The sequence below is a fragment of the Myotis lucifugus genome, unplaced genomic scaffold (assembly GCF_000147115.1).
Source record: "Myotis lucifugus unplaced genomic scaffold, Myoluc2.0 scaffold_0, whole genome shotgun sequence".
Taxonomy (NCBI): domain Eukaryota; kingdom Metazoa; phylum Chordata; class Mammalia; order Chiroptera; family Vespertilionidae; genus Myotis; species Myotis lucifugus.
The window spans coordinates 3,675,469-3,692,716 of record NW_005871048.1 but is presented as its reverse complement, the minus strand read 5'-3'; the positions used below and the strand labels follow the sequence as shown (position 1 = coordinate 3,692,716).

Below are 17,248 nucleotides of genomic sequence, written 5' to 3'. Positions count from 1 at the left end.
TTCCTGCCTCTCCTCTTCCCACGCTGGGAGTGGTGTCTTCTGTTCCTGAGGCTGAGGGGCCACCCCCGTGTCCAGCACACTGATGGACCTCCATCCTCAGTGATTCGGTGTGCAGACCCTCTTGACCGACTTTCCTCTCTCTTCCCTCTTCACCAAGGTCAAACCTAGTCTTCCAAAAGCCTATTGATGGGATTATATACCACCAGTGTCCCAGACTCTGGGTCAGGATAAAAATCAGTCAGATTCCCAGCCCACCTGGAGTTCTTGCACTGAAGAGCTAATAAGGGGGCTAGATGGATAGATAGGTGGTTGAGGGGGTGGGGGAGTGGATGCATGGGAGGGAGACAGACAGACAGAGACAGAGAGAGAACACACATGTACACCAAGACCTATCAGATGGACAGACCTGAGTTTGAATCCCAACTCAGACAAATGCTAGTTCTGCAAACTTGAATAAGATAGTTACTGAGAGCCTCAGATTCCACATCTGTCACATGGGGAAATAATCCCACCTGGTCTGGGTGGGTGGTTGTGCAGACTGGTGAGAGACTGCCACTTGCCTAAGAGGTGCTTGCTTAAATAACAACAGCCCAAAGTGGGGCCCGGACAACTACAACAGAAGGTGATTAAGTGACACAAGCCGGGCAAACAAAGGGCCGCGGGGTTTCCCAGCAGGCAGGCGCACACCTGGCTGAGGGCTGGGAGTGCCTGTGCGCAGGGGCCCTCCCAGCCTCCAGGTGATCTGCACTCTGCGTGGCGAGGAGAGGCAGGGCAGAGCAGGGCCCGGCGCAGACCTGGGAGGCAGCAAGTCCTCACAGAGTCCGCTGTTTACCTGCTGAAGCCCGCCGAGCGGGGTTGCAATGGAGGTTTGGAAAGGGCACAGCCGCCCCAGTTGACCTCAGCCTGTTGGTGGGGACGGAGGAGCATTCCACGCTCCAGAAGGCGAGGTGACTTCACCATTTTTTCCCGTCCACCCCCGCGCTGGATGTCTAAGGTGAAGCGATTTTCTCTCTTCTGCAGCTCAGAGGCCGAGAATGGTGTGGAGGAGAAAAAGAAGGTCTGCAGGTCGCCCACAGCCCAGTCTCCCACCCCGTCCAGCGAGGCCGAGTCCCCAGACCCGAAGAGAGTCATCTGCCTGCGGTGAGTCCTCACGCCCACTTGGTTCTTCTTGCTGCTGGGAGGAGCTGTGATTCCAGCTCTATGGTGGTGGTTAGGAGTGCGTGAGGGTTGTCTGTAGGCCAACAACACCCCGAGAAAGAAGCGGGTGTTTTTCCTTGAGATCCCGGCACTGGCGCTTGCCTTCCTTGCTCATGTCCTTCTGAAAGAAGCACTTTTCTCCTTCCCGCCCAGCCTGCTGCGGAGTGTCTGGCCTTTCCTTAGAGCACTGGCTTTGCTCACTGATGAAGCCGGGGTGGCCCTCTTTCCAGATTAGGTTTATAAAGCACCTGGGAAGGCCCGCCCAGGCTGGAGTGTCTGCTTCGCCTCTGGGTGTGCACACCTGCTGTCTCACTCTCCGGGCAGCCACGAAAAAGAGTGGAGGGGACCCCACCGGGGGTCCCCAGGCCGGCTGTACAGGCTGGGACCACGGTTTGGGGGTGGGGCTGTGGGGGGCCCGGCAGTTTTGAGATGTGGAGCTGCGGTCCCCATCCCTCCCCGAGGCACCAGTATGTGCTGTCCTTCCCATGAGAGGAATAAGTAGAAAGAGTGGCGTTTTAGCCCTGAACAGAGAAGGTTAAACCAGTTGGCAAGTCCGAGTGAGGTGGCCCTGGATCTGTAGGAGTTGCGGAGTGACCGCCCTCCTCCTGCTGTTAGACCCGTCAGAGCGGCTACCTTCTGCGTCCTTTGGCCCCTGCTAGAGGACGAGTGAGTAACTCCTGCTTTCCCTTTCTTCTGGCTGCCCAGCCCACCCCTTCTCTCCACCTCCATACTTCATGCAGGACCACGTGTAAGTCTTCGCTCTCCCCCAGATTTGCCTGTCACTGCCGGCCCTCGCGCCAGCTGTGCTGCGAGCCTGACCTCACCTCTCACTTTACCCCTGTTTGCTGTAGCTGTTTCCTGTCGGCGCATCCTGTGTCACTCGCCAGATGAGCATGTTGTTTCTTGTGTCTCTCACCATGTGGACTGGCTGCGGCATGCTCCTTTAAAGCACCGCTGGTTTAACTCCAACCTCCCCAGGCTTCTGATGAGATCCATTCTCCTGGCCAGGGCGTGCTTGCTCAGCTGCACAGGGCGTGTGCTCCCCGGAGGTGCCGCCATCCCAGCGCTTGGTTTCAGGCTCGGCTCTCGCTGTCTGGAAATTCTTGGTTTTTTGCATCAGGGGCCCCGCAGTTTCATTTTGCACTGCTCTTGCTCATAGTCACTTGCGAGAAGTGAGAATAACAGGGTTGAGGAGACCAAAGCCATGCTGTGTAAATATGCACCCCTGATGGGTGCTCTGTGTGCAGATAGGCCCCTTCTGCTTTTCCTCTTGACGCTGTCAAGGGCTCAGCTTGTCACCTGTGCTTCCCGTCCATGGTTCAGAAGGTCTGACCACTGCCTTGACCACTCCATTACTATTTGTTCATTTGGATCAGCAGAACTGGTAGGTTCAAATTAGTGGATAGTATAAATAATAGGTAATTTGGCATTTGAAAAAAAATCATTTTATTTTCAAGTACAGTACAAATGATTACTCATAATTTTTTTAGGTAATCCCTAGAATTCTAAAGAAATTTCTATCTGTGAATAGGCTCCATGGCCAGTACCTGAATCCCAATCAGTGTCCCTTGAATAGCTGAGAGGTATCTCACCTGTGGTTTGAGCATCACAGATTCAGAGTCTGGCAGGGGCCTGGGACATCACATAGTCCGCCTTTTCACAGCTGAGAAAGCCAGAGCCTGATGTCCCTCTGACTTCAGGCATTTCTGTCCCTCAGCCACACCCATATGCCACTCAGATTGCTTAAAATTCTCCTTAAATCGGCTTTGAACCAAAAATTTTAGCTGTGCCTCATTCCAAGGAATCATATTGTGAAATCATGGATGTCATGGGCCATTTTCCCCCAATAAACAAAAAGAAAATCTGCATCACCATATCACAAAACTTGTTCATATGTATATATACACAGACCTCTAAAAATCACACATGCACCCACTCTGAGATGACTGTGTTGAGCTGTGGGCTGAACAAATGTGCAGTCACACGTCTACTGAATGGACAGCCTTGACTAGAACTGCCTTAGGAAAGAATCCTGGACTTGACTTCCAAACATATTGTTCTTTTGTATCCCGATTTCACTCCGACTGTTTTCCCACTCTGGGATGTTTTGTCTCTTTTCCTCACACCCAAATCCTGCTCATCCTACTAGGCCCCATGCATTAAACCCACATTGTTCTATTGGTCTCCTCTTCTCTTTCCTCCTGCTAGACTAATTGTCTCTCTACCTCTTCCTAACGCCTGTGATATTATTGTTTTGGTGCTAAATCGTGTACTGCCCTTCTAAGAAGTTTTGTTTTTAATCTATTTTCATTTTCTACTGAGGTATAATTGACATATAACATTATATTAGTTTCGGGTGTACCACATGATTCAATATTTGTAAACATTGTGAAATGCTCGCCGCAGTAAGTCTAGTTGGTATCTATCCTCATCATGCATAGCTACACATTTTTTTCTTGTGATGAGGACTTAGATGTTTGATTGTGCACAGGCTCCTTAAGGATAAAGACTGTCTTGTGTGTCCCAGGCATTTCACACAATGCCCCACTTAATGAACACCTGTTAAATATTAATAGATTTCTGACATAAAAATGTTTTTGATTGAACTATAGCTGCAATTTTGTTTAATGATCTGCCTCCCATACTCTTTATACTGATTAAAATACTTTTGAGGTGATATAATTATTTTCGCAACTGGATGGTTATATTTCTCTTCTACAAATGGCCATGTCTTCTGTCTGAGATTCCAATCTGCTGAAGCCATCCCAGCCCTAGAGCATCGGCTCTGTAAACCCCTGAGAGGGTGACACGTGGTTGCTGACATCCAGAAGGGCAAGGCGAGCGGCAGGTCTTCTTGTGAGATGGGAAAATAATCAAGATGTATTACAATGAGATGAATGAGCAGCATAAAAAATTCATCCTATAGTCTCCCTGGGTTTTCTTTCCTCAGGTCAAAATCCAGTTTCGATGGTGTCTCTTTAGTGAGTGATAAGAACGACTGCAAAACAGAAAGCAAAAATGACTCTAAGATTGAGAGGAAAAAGTCTTCGTCTTCCAGCCAGGTACGCGGGCGTGGGACACGTGTTATCTCCAGGGCGACAGAGCGTGTCGCCAATGGGAAGAAGGAGCCCACGCAGGCAGCTTCCCGCTGGGCAGGACTACATGGGCATTGGTTGTAGAGGATCTAGGAGAAAGGGCGGACCACAGATCCTTCCATCGATTTTTCATCACGATCATAATTTACAGCTGACCTTTCAACACATATTGAGTGGGACTGAGCCCCAGATTGTACCCCTAACTCTGACAGGTGCCCACAGGCACCCCCAGCAGGGATCGGCACCGAGTCCCATGCTTGTCTCATAATTGGCCAAGACTGGGAGAGGTGTGACATCCTTGCATTGAAATGATGGAGTATGGGGACAGAGGCCACCCAGCTGCACACAGAGGAAGACCTGCGGACAGGGGCATTACTTGCTTCTGCTCTAAAATACTAGTATATCGAGGCATCGAGGCCCAGTTCTGCGCCGTAGCGTGTGACAGACTTACTGGGCCAACAGTGAGGTTTTTTTGATAATTCATCCCTAAATACTTGAATATGTGTCTCCTAAGAACTATTACAAAACACTGTTGGCACACCCAAAAAAATTTAACTAAATAGTAAGTGCAGAAAATATATTATTAATGTGAAATCCATTTTTTTCAAATGTCCACAATCATCCCAGTAGTGAACACCTTTTATAAAGGCTTTTCTGTTTCCCCTCTCAAACATCCGCTCAAGAGCCAGGTATTGCTTTTCATTTCTATCAGTCCCACTACCCTTTTTTTAAAACCTCTTATAACAATGATATGTTTGAAGAGTCCATGGCCCGGGATATTTTTAAATCAAGTGGTGCTCACTGTAGCCACTAAAAAGAAAATCTCAGTAAAGCCCCCTTGCACAGCTGGTAACTTCCTGGAAGCAGGTGTACTCCTAGGAGGCGGCGTGAGGTAACCTACTATATGAGGTGTTTATCTATAAAATAGTAACTTGGGGCCGTCCGTCATCTGCACGGCCTGTCTGAAGCTCTTCTTGACAGCAGTACTAGGGCCACTTTCGCCATTGGGATCACACCTGGTTTGGCTAATAGGACATCAAGGATCTGTTTTGCTCCTAAGAGTTTTCCATCGAAAGCATCTGTCAGGCAGAGGGGTGCCTGGAAGGAGGACCCAGCTCTACGTCTGAGAGCTGTGGTTCCAGGTAACCCCGTGTCTCTGAGGCACAGTGTCCTGACCCAGGCAGTGGCGATCCTGGGGTGGTTTATAAAAGCATTTTGCCAAGTGTGAAATTTGGTCTGTACATTGTTGTCAGAGTTGTAGAAATAGATGCCTTGAAAATGAAGAGGTTTTCAACATTTCAGACTCTTGGGCCTTCTACCTCCCTTGACAGAAACCCTACCGGTCTTGACGGTCATCTCCCTGGGACACTGGCTAAGGAACCGCCTTCACAGTAACAGTGTTAGTGACAATCCCAGGTAGTAGGTCCTTAGCCGTTTTGTCCCATTTGAGCCTTAGGGCATCCCATGGAGGCAAGTCGTTTTTTTGTTGTTGCTGTTGTGGGTTTTTTTAAATATATTTTATTGATTTTTTTACAGAGAGGAAGGGAGAGGGATAGAGAGTTAGAAACATCGACGAGAGAGAAACATCGATCAGCTGCCTCCTACACACCCCCTACTGGGGATGTGCCCGCAACCAAGGCACATGCCCTTGACTGGAATCGAACCTGGGACCCCCGAGTCCACAGACTGACGCTCTATCCACTGAGCCAAACCGGTTAGGGCGGCAAGTCGTTTTTGACCTCTGGCACAGAAGAGGAAGCTGAGGCCCAGAGAGGTTTAGTGACTAGACCACAATCACATACCAAAGAAGAAGTGTGGCCAAAACTTGAACTCAGGTCGATGTGACTACAGAGTTTTTAATAGACTACTCACCTGTAGCCTTAGTGCCCTGGTGAGATTCCTTAGCATCCCTTTCATTTCTTACATGCGACATCCTTATCCAGCATCTGGGGAAGGCCAACCACCCACCGCATCATGGTTATACTGTACATGCAACCAGCAGGGCACTGATCTTGTTGGCAGAGGAACCCTTCGTGCCCTGCCTTCCACTGAAGGGTTGTGTTGGAGACTGTAAGATCAGAGAGATGGAATTCATGAAGATGCTGAAGTAAGGGAGGGAACGTGTATTGTGTCATTTAAATTGGAGTTAAAATGTGTGATGTTCCACAAAAAACTGAGAGCGGCCATGTCTCTGTTTTGTTCCCACTGTAGTACAAGGCAAATTTGCACTTCCACAAGCTGTTTCTTGATGTCCCGTCTGAAGAACCACTGAGGCAAAGTAAGTTGGCTTTTAAAGCTCCATAGTTGAAAAGATGCTCATTGGTTTAGGGGAGGAAGAGGGCTGGGGACTGAATCACCGAGGGGTGGTTTCTGAAAGTCACGAGGCAGCCGCAACGCCAGCTTCATTCAGCTCTCACCGAGGCTCTTGAAAGACGCGTAGAATGGGAACCTGAGTCTCCCTACTTGATATGGAGTCGATCCAAGATGATTCCAGAATGAGGTCCTCGCCTTCCATACCTACTGCTGAAATGCATTGTGTTTGGATTGTTCTGAGATTTAGGATAACAAGCTTGGAGCAAGACAGGCCACGAAGAGAAGGCTAAAAAGACACACAGATCTGGGTGGACAGACATGTGCTGACACCTGCATTGTGCAGGGCGCAATGATCACACCTAAACACCCTGCCCAGCGTGCCAGCTAAGCACCTGCTCGCTGCTGGGGTTCACCAGGGCCCAGGGCTCCATTCCAGCCCCTCCGTGTACAGTGCTAGGACGAGATGCTGGTTCCAGCCATGATCCCCAAGCAGGAAGGCGTGGGTCACATGCTGTACCAGCAGTTGGACCATCTATTTCAAAGGGCGTCACTAGTGACAGTCCCAGGGAAGGAGGGCAGGAGTGCTAAGGTTAGCACAAAGGGACACACCTTCCTACATAGAGGAGATTCCTGAAACACCATTCCTGAACCTCATTGGCAGTGATAGGCCTGCCTTTCTGGTTTGATTTTCATGCTAAAATGTGTAAAACTTTGAATGAAAAAAACAAACCCTCATCTCTACACTTTTATTCCAGTGAAGATGACTGAAAGGGGATGACAGATGTTACAAGCATGGGAGTGGGTTGTCTCTGCCCATCCCTGAGTCACCAGCATCTGTACAGAATTCTCGTTCTGAATATAAATTCCAAGTGATGTAATACGTGTTTATTTTCTCAGGCTTTACCTGTGCTCTGCAGAAAGAAATTTTATACCAAGGGAAGCTCTTTGTGTCAGAAAACTGGATTTGCTTTTATTCCAAGGTCTTTGGAAAAGACACTAAGGTTTGTATCATTTTTCAGGAAGGAAGCTAACCCTGTGGATAGTAATTGCTTTCAGTGTAGCAATATTTGTCAGTATTGTGTCATTATTATACCCTTAATGGTGGTTCCAAGAGGGACAGGTTCTGAGTGACAGGTTCTTAATGCGGACACCTCCCTCTCTCCCACAGTCCTGCCCTCAATCCTTCTTACCCGGCGGTGTCACCAGAGAACGCGTTATTCCTATGAAAAGTGTTCTACCATCAGTTTTAAGGATGTACATTAAACTAAAACAATTTGTTAAAAGAAATCCTGATTTTGTTCTGTATTCATACCAGTTAACCATCTAGAAAAAGCTGCTTACAGAGTTCACTGTGTACTATTGCCAGCCCAGAAGGAGCAGGAACTGCAGCATTATGACGGAGTCTGAGAGTCATATACCCACAATCCCCAGTGGGTGCTGACTGACACCTTGGCATCCCCATTAAGTACAGAGCTGGGGAAACAGACGCCCGTGACACACTGAGCCGCTAAGGAGAACAGCCTGAAGGAGTTGGCGGCTTCCCAAGCCACCGCCTTCTAAAACAAGGCCCTTGGGACTGTGGCATCAGAAGGGAAGAGAATTCCATGCCTCTGACATTCTTGCCCTTTGAGCTGTGCTGTCACATCCAGGCCACCCCAATAAGGAGTCAGAGGCACGCCGTGTTGGGTGTGCGTGACCGCAGCGAGGTTTCAAGCATTCTGATTTGTGATTATGAGTAAGCAGCTTTTCTATTCATGAAGTAGCTGATTAAAAATTCTCTTTAAGTGGTAGGTATGTTTTATTTAAGTATTCTCCCTACAGCCACGGGCAGTCTTCTAGCTAAAGACCACGTAACCAATAAAATGGAAATTCTTTATTTTGTTGGTGTTGAGTCAGCAAACTAGCATGCTATTTTTAGATCGAATGTTATTTTTATATTGTTCCTTTACTATATAGAGTTGTTTTAGATGCACAGTTATTGTCTGAATCATTATAATGCAAAGTGATATTAAGCAGTATTCCACCCTATTTCTAAGATTTCTGGATTCTAAGACCTTGTTCATGGAGTGGGGACGGGGGTTGGGGGTTGAGCGCCATCCAGTTCGAGGTGGTAAAGATGCTGTCAGGAGTTCAGGGAGAGCCAGCAACTAACTCACCGAAGCAGCAGGGTGTGAAGACATTAGTGAGGAAAGTCTTAGTCTTCCTTTGTTAGGGATAGGGGAATTCACAAAGCCAGCATGTGCAGTTTCACACGCATACGATTCTGCCAATGGTTTCAAAATCCTACTGCCATCTACGAGAAAACTGACCCAAAAAAGGTAAAAGGAGTGACCCTGTGTTTAAAGGCTTGCCACGCTGGGGTTGCTTTTGCATGGGCTATATCTAAGAGACAGGAGATTGGAAACGAGCAGAGTGGGGACACAGGACCGGGACAGGGACGTGTACATTTCTTCCCCTGGAAGGATGGCTCAAGGGGCCTCAGCTCCGTGGCGGAATTTCCTCCCTGCCAGCAGGCCTGGGCCCAGCACCATCCAATGTGAACTCAAGGCAACCACGATTTTCTCTAGGAAGAGGACTGTTCTAAACACCCTAAAGTGTAGTGTTAACTTAATCAGGGCCTTTTAGCCCACTGGTATTCTCAGATGCTTGTAAAATTAAATGTGTGCATCACATTCCACCTAGGCTCACACTAAAGGTTATTATTTCCACTTTATCTCTCATATGTGATCTAGTTGTCATTTTATACTCATGAAGCAACTGATTGAAAACTCCTTCTTCAGGGGGTTCCGTGCCTTAGATTATGAAAAGAAATCCTAAGTTATAGCCCCTCAACACTGCTCAGAAACAAAATTAAACGCATTTTTACATCGCCATCTGTCTGAGTAGATCTTGACATCTTTTTTCCAAAGTCATCTCAACCTACAACTGGAGGGACAGTAGAATAATCCCACCTAAGTGTGAATGCAAATAGTCAACATAAAAAGCGTGGTTTTTCCTTCCTTTAAATTGCCAGTATTAACTGAAGGACCTCCTTTTCCCCACTGACCTTGATCTCTTTCAGAATATATAAAGCATTTTTGCAAAATATATGTTCAAGTGAGTGGGTGCACCTAGAGAGAGGTTCAGGTCATATTCTTTTTACCATGGGTGTGTGTGTGACTCTGTTTTCAGAGATCAAAGTGATGTGATCCCTGAAAACCAAACTGGGTTGAAGGGATGCAGCTATAACATAAAAGTATCAGGAGCATCGACTATTCTTTGTGGCATCTGATACATTCTTGTAGTATATTATACGGAAAAAGACCTACACTTAGGATAAGATTTGTTCAGATTCTGTCTTTGTAACTTACTATATTTATGACCTTAAGCAAGTCATATGCCTCGCGACACAAATGTCCTTATCTCTTAGAATATCTACTTTACAGGAAGGTCATAACTACAGAAGGTCTCATCTGTAAATAGGTATTAATAGTAGCTGCTACAGTTGTCATTGTTATTCTTTATTGTCTGAACCAGAAAAGAAATTAGAGTTCTTCTACTTCACCCATCCTCTTTACATGAGGCAAATGAGGAAGTGAAGGACAGTGTCATTGAGTGCTAGGCATTTTCCATACATTATCTCATTTAATCCACAGAACATCCTGGGAAGTAGATAAAACTAACCCCATTTTACAGATCAGGAAACTGAGGCCTAGAAAGGATAACTCATCAGGTAGAGGAGGTCATCTAGACAGTAACAGAACCGAGCTGAGAATTCAAGTTCCAGACTTTCTGTCCAGTAATGGTTCTGTTACACCAGTGCTTTTCAACATTTTGCCCTCCCACATGTGCCTGAGACAGAGGAGAGTGGGGTATGGGAGATTAGCCTGCAAAAGCAACCTTCTTTAGAGCCTGGGACTTATCTTTAGCATGCATGTAAATTTTGCATTCTAGTCCCAAGTCTAAAGATAAAGGTTTCCCAGGAAGCTGTTCAGCGGGACTGATGATCCCGATTTATTCCCTGGCTTTGCATTAACAACAGCTTAAGGAGCTCAGGGACACACCCAGGCCACTCTTTAAGATGGGCTTTCCATGGATCCCAGAGAGCCTGCTGCTGATTTGTTATCGGTCTTTTTTTTCCTTTAACAGGAAAACTTGAAGTGTTGTTCTGTGAGGTCTTCACCAGTGTGTTAATGCAGTGCTTCTGTTTCAGATCTCTATTCCGGCTTTCTCCGTAACCCTGATAAAGAAAACCAAAACTGCCCTTCTGGTGCCAAATGCCCTGATTATAGCGACGGTCACAGACAAGGTGAGTATGCCCCAGAGCAGGGCACCTCTCTCCATCCTGCTCTGCTCTCCCTTCCCTCCTGCCGAGACCAAGACCCTGGACCATAAATATCATTATCTCCCACAGGGAATCACCAAGTATATGTAAGACTGATCTGTAAAATCCTAGCCTGTAGTGTTGTTTCCCCTCACAAGATGATTTCTTCTAATATCATTGTTGCCAATTTTTAATTTCCCGCTGACTTATTTATATTTGCTTGACCGAGGCCAAAAAAATAAAATTTGTTCCCAACTTCCCTTTCCCTAACATCTGTTAGGTCAGGCTAAGTTGATGTTCAGTGTCTTTGACATGATTTAAAACAACAACCATCCCCACCTTGTTGACAGGGTGGGGCGGGTGACACTGAGGAGTCCCTGCAGTGGAGGTGGCCAGCCGCCCCATAACCTCCGATGGGACCTCTCCAAAGGCATCCCAAATACCTAAAACGTGTGCTTGTTATGCGCACCCAAATTCAGACCAGTTCCTGGCTCCTCTTGGCTTCCAGGTTGCCTTACCTATGCCACTTTTTTTATTAAATACTAGAGGCACGGTGCACAACATTCGTGCACTTGAGGGTTAGGGGGACCCTCATCCCGGCCTGCGCCCTCCTGACCCCTTAGGGAGCAGGCCTAAGCTGGCAGGTGGACATCCCCCAAGCGGCCCCCGAGAGGCTCCCGCCAGCACTGCTGCACTCCCCAGCCGTAAGCCCGGCTTCTAGCTGAGCGGCGCTCCCCCTGTGGGAGCACACTGACCACCAGGAGGCAGCTCCTACATTGAGCGTCTGCCCCCTGGTGGTCAGTGCACATCATAGCGACCTGTCATTCTGCCATTTGCTCTATTTGCAAATTAGCCTTTTATTATATAGAATACTTTTATTGATTTCAGAGATGAAGTGAGAGGGAGAGAGAGATAGAAACACCGATGAGACAGAATCATTGATTGGCTGCCCCCTGCACATCCCTTACTGGGTCTCGAGTCCGCCAGGTGCCTCCCGTTTCATAGGTCAGTGCTCAACCACTGAGCCACACGGGCTGGGCTCTATTCCACTTCTGTACGGGAATTCTCAAGCTGTTGTTGACTGTTGTGATGCCACAGTCATGTGCAACCAGAAATATTTTCACTGAGAGATGTTTATTTCAGCTTGGGTAGAGAGAGGGAGTGGAATATTTTGGTTACCCATATTTCACTTGAAATTATTTTTTAATATTTTGCATACTATTTCTATGAAAGCACAAAAGCCACATTCCATTTGTAACCATACTGGATAGTTGAAGAGGGAAAGATGAGCTAGAAAATATGTTAATACCTATTTTTGAAAAAATATTTAGATAAACTAATGGCTAATAAGCATCAAGTACTTCTTGCCAGGCATATGCTAAATACTTTCCTTATGTTTTCCCATTTATTCTACCCTACCACCCTTTCAGAGGTAGATATTGTTAAGAAAACTGAAGCTAAGAGGTCCTAAGTAAGCAATTTGCCCAATGTCGCCTATTCCGTGTCAGAGCCAAAATTTGCAACTGGGTCTGTATAATGCCAGAACTTATAATGTTAACTACTTTGGGATATAATACTGTATTATATTATACTAGAGGCCCAGTGCACGGATTCATGCACATGAAAGGAAATTAATTAGAAGGTGAATGGTGGGGCGGGACTGGGTGAGACGGGCCAGACATGCCCTGGAGCCAACCTCCCATTGTCCCTCCCCGGCTGGCCGCACCTGGAGCAGCACTGGGGCTCAAAGGGCATCTGTGGAGTGAGTGGGGTCCCTCCAGCAGGTGGGGTCCCTCAGCCTGTCCTGCGGGGATCGGGCTGAAACCGGCAGTCCGACATCCCCCAGGGGTCCCAGAGTGTGAGAGGGCACTCTGCAAAGTTGCTGTCGCTCAGCAGCTCCTGCGTTGAGCATCTGCCCCCTGGTGGTCAGTGCGCATCATACCTATCGGCCAGTTGGCCAGTTGCTTAGGCTTTTATATATATAGATCATATTGGAAATTGTATCAGTTTCTTTAATGGGTGAATTGAATAAGAGGGGTAATCACAAAATTTGGAAAGTGAGCCTGGAAAGATTCTATGGCTCAAATACATGGAGAAAGAATGAGTTTTAATATTTTTCTCAACATACTGTTTAGGGTAAAATCATTTTTCCTTATGTCATTGGTCTCCAAATTACTTGTCTGGCTCTGATTTTACTTCTTTCCCATAACTCACTTATAAGCACCCTCTGCAGAAATCTCCATATTTGTACAAGAAAGGATCTGGAAATGGCTTGAAAAAGAAAGAGCCTATTAGAGCCCCTGGGAAATTTTCAGTGGAAAGCTAGGTCAGCACAGAAAAAGCAGACCCTCAGGAATTGCTAGATGCCTAAACAAGCAAACAAAAAAAAAAACAACAAAAAAGGAGGTGGAGAGGGTCTAGTACAGTGGTCGGCAAACTGCTCGGGAGCCACATGCGGCTCTTTGGCCCCTTCGGTGTGGCTCTTCCACAAAATACCAGCTCTTCCACAAAATATCGACTTCTGCGCATGGGCCACAAAGTTTCAATTGCACTATACATGCACGCCTGCACGTGGTATTTTGTGGAAGAGCCACACTGAAGGGGCCAAAGAGCCGCATGTGGTTCCAAGCCGGGGTTTTCCAACCACGGGTCTAGTAAATATCACTAGCCTTTTCTTAATGCCCAGGTCTTTTCCTACTGGTGCTGATTTGGGGCGCCTTTCTCAGGGTATTGGAGCCTTCATTTTTCTGTTTGTCCATTACTTCAATTGAGTTTGAGGGTTTTGTTGCTATCGTTGGGGAGTATATTTCCTTTAGTGTGGGAGTGGAATAAGAACTGAATGTGTGGGTGAGCAGGATGAGGATATGGACCAGAGAATGGTCTGTATCATTTAAAGTGAAAAAAAAAGATATACAAAGAAATGTTTGAACTCTGAATACGCCCTTCTCATCAGGCAGTGTCTGTTATTAATTACTCTGTTTTGTTTTCAGTACATATTTGTCTCCCTCCTCTCCAGAGATTCTACTTATAAACTACTCAAATCCGTGTGTGGACACTTAGATGTGAGTACATTGCCGAGCCCCAGTGACTTGTCTGTCTTCCGTACTTCTTACAGCTCCATAGTTAACCTGGTGTTTCATTTTGTTTCAATCATTGCAGAATACAAGTGTTGGTAACAGTCCCAACCCGTCTTCTCTTGAAAACAGTTTCCGGGCAGACCGCTTCCGGGCAGACCGCCCTTCATCTCTGCCTCTGGTGAGTTGCCTACATAATGTCTAAATGCAAAAGAAAGGGAATATGTGATGCAACTGCGCGTCTCCTTCCGCCATGACCAGGGTGCAGGAGGAACTTAGGGCCGTAATAGTTGAGACAAGACGAAGAAACAGGGCATTTGTGTCCTGAAGAAGAGGATGACCATAGGGGGTCATAAACTTTTTTCAAGGAATTGAAGGGTTGTCCTGCAAAGGAAAAGAAACCCGGTAGTGGGCTGCCTTGGGATGACTGGTCATCAGAGATATTCATAAAGTCGTGCTGCATTTGCTTGTCATTGTTACTTTAAAAGGATTCACCAATCTATTTGGGTGGGTGGGGCATGATTCATCCCACAAACAGTTGGATGGCTTCTGTGTTGAAGGTTCCGTGCTAGGACATGCTTTAAGGACATCAGGAAAAATCTAACCTAGTTCTTGCCTTCAAAGACTTGACAGCCAGCTTAATGGAGAAGATGAGCAATACCTAGAAATAACTAAAAAAATTAAGCTATAGCCCTAGCTGGTTTGGCTCAGTGGATAGAGCATAGGCCCGTGGACTGAAGGGTCCCGGGTTCGATTCTGGTCAAGGGCACATGCTCCGGTTGTGGGTTTGATCCCCAGTTGGGGGTATGCAGGAGGCAACCAATCAATGATACCCTCTCATCATTGATGTTTCTCTCTCTCCCTTCCTCTCTGAAATCAATCAATCAGTTATATATATATATATATATATATATATATATATATATATATATAAATAAAGCTATAATGCCCAAGTGAAAGGTAGAGATTATTTAGTTCCTTTAGACCAGTGGTCGGCAAACTGCGGCTCCCGAGCCACATGCGGCTCTTTGGCCCCTTGAGTGTGGCTCTTCCTAAGCCTTAGGAGTACCCTAATTAATAACAATGTACCTACCTATATAGTTTAAGTTTAAAAAATTTGGCTCTCAAAAGAAATTTCAATCATTGTACTGTTGATATTTGGCTCTGTTGACTAATGAGTTTGCCGACCACTGCTTTAGACTTTGTTGACTGCCAAGTAAATCTCCTGTGGGGAATAAGTCCCCCCATTTGTACACGATGTAGACCTGTGATGGTGTAAGCTGGCCCAGGAGAGTCCTAGCCATATGATTCAATTGATTATTCCCAAATTGATTATTGTTAAATGTTGAAATACCTTTGGTGAAATGGTATGAGCCCATGGTTTCAAGATCTACAAATCTTGTTTTTTGAGAGCTATTCAGAAAGTAGTAAGATTGAAAATATGTCCACACAAAAACTTGAACAAGAATGATCATAGCTATCTATATATATAAAAGCCTAAGCGACCATCCAACCATTCGTCCGTTTGCCTGGTAGCTATGATGCGCAATGACCACCAGGGGGCAGACGCTCCGACCAGTAAAGGAGGGAGCCTGATTCCTCGTGGAATCAGCCGTGGGTTAGGTCACTGCTGGGGCACTGTTGGCCCCAAATCTGCTTCACCCGCATCCCAGACCCAGAGAGGAGGGAGCCCGATTCCGGGTGTGTCACCTGAGAACCACCCTCTCGCAATCCAGGACCCTTCAGGGGATGTCAGAGAGCCTGTTTCGGCCCAATCCCCGCAGGCCAGATCGAGGGACCCCACCAGTGCACGAATCCATCACCAGACCTCTAGTTATTCATAATAGCAAAAAAGTGGAAACAAACTTAATGCCCACTGATTGATGAATGGATAAACAAAAAGTAATCTATCCACACAATGGAATATTCTTTTCCTAAAAAGTAATGATGAATTACTGTTACACACTACAATGTGGATGATTCTTGAAAACATGCCAGGTGAAAAAAGTCAGACACAAAAGGCCACAATATTGTATGATTCCATTTTTACAAAATGTTCCAAATAGGCAAATCCATATGGATGGAAACTAGATCAGCGCCTGCCAAGGAATGAGGGAGAGGGAAAAGTTGGGAGTGACTGGGAATGGGTAAAGGTTTCTTTTTGGCAGGGTGATAGAAATGTTCTGAAATACAATAGTGGTGATGGTTGCACAATATTGTGGATTTTCTAAAAACGACTAAATAGTACACTTAAAATGGTGAATTTTATGTTGTGAATTTTTAACTCAATTTAAAAAAAAAACTTCTATAAAACCTTTTAAAAATAGTACAAAATAGAATTAAACGCATATGACTTAGAATCCAACAAGCCTGGTTTCAAATCTGGTTCCACGCGCTGAGCTATGCCCTCGGACGGGCTCTGTAACTGCTCTCCTCAGTTCCCTCATCTAGCACAATGCCAACCCCACAAAGTGGCTGTGAAGATTAAGTGCAATCCTCTGTGTAAGGAGCTTTGCCCACTGCCTCATACATGACAGGCATTCAATACATAGTCATTACGTTGAAAAGACTTGAATTTTTTCCATTTTCGTTCCCTCTAAAAATCTTACATGACATTGAAATGACCCAAAGACAGCTAGTTGAAGGTGGAAGGTTGGCAACTTGCTTACAAGACGAGTCTCTTCTTCATTTGACAGCTGACTAAACTGTAGAGTGCTCAGCCCACGGAGCCTTCCCAGTGTGTTTCAGTGACAGCCTGGTCTCTGGTTCCGAAGCATGTGGGGGGAATGGCTGGGACTCCACGTTTCCCCTACTTCTCACTCCCTTATCACGCTTCTTTAATTTACATGTAATATTGCTGGCCCTGTTTTGATTTAGTGAAGGGAAGAAAAAAAAGCTAAAGTTTTCCTTTCAGGGTCTAATTTGTTAAAGCCATTTGCCCTTGCCTGTTTCCAATACCTTTTTTTTCCCTTTTATTGTCTAAAGTTTTACATATGTCTCCTTTTTCCCCAATTGACCCCGCCAGCCATTCCCACCCTGGGCAAGCCCTCAGTGTCTGTGTCCATTGGTTATGCTAATATTCATGCATACAGTCCTTTGGTTGCTCTCTAACCCCCCCTCCCCTTCCATTTGTCTCTAGATCAATCTATTCTTGTTCATCAAATTATGTTGATCATTATCCAACACCTTTTTTAAAAAAACTATAATTGAAGAATACCTTTCTCTGTATCTGCATATTCAAACATGCATTTAGATCTTTCTGTCTA

The 17,248-nt window shown here is 46.1% G+C and overlaps 1 protein-coding gene across 6 annotated transcripts in view; it reads left to right on the top strand.

Annotated features, from left to right (window-relative positions):
- GRAMD2B (GRAM domain containing 2B) overlaps window positions 1-17,248 on the top strand; it is a 61,715-nt gene that overhangs the window by 32,824 nt on the left and 11,643 nt on the right. For all 6 annotated transcript variants that reach the window (XM_023764627.1, XM_023764582.1, XM_014456696.2 and 3 more), the window contains exons 2-8: window positions 1,021-1,140; window positions 4,148-4,259; window positions 6,504-6,570; window positions 7,503-7,606; window positions 10,798-10,893; window positions 13,899-13,970; window positions 14,068-14,163. In XM_023764627.1, coding sequence (XP_023620395.1) covers window positions 1,021-1,140; window positions 4,148-4,259; window positions 6,504-6,570; window positions 7,503-7,606; window positions 10,798-10,893; window positions 13,899-13,970; window positions 14,068-14,163 — 667 coding nt within the window. The remainder of the gene's footprint in view (window positions 1-1,020; window positions 1,141-4,147; window positions 4,260-6,503; window positions 6,571-7,502; window positions 7,607-10,797; window positions 10,894-13,898; window positions 13,971-14,067; window positions 14,164-17,248) is intronic.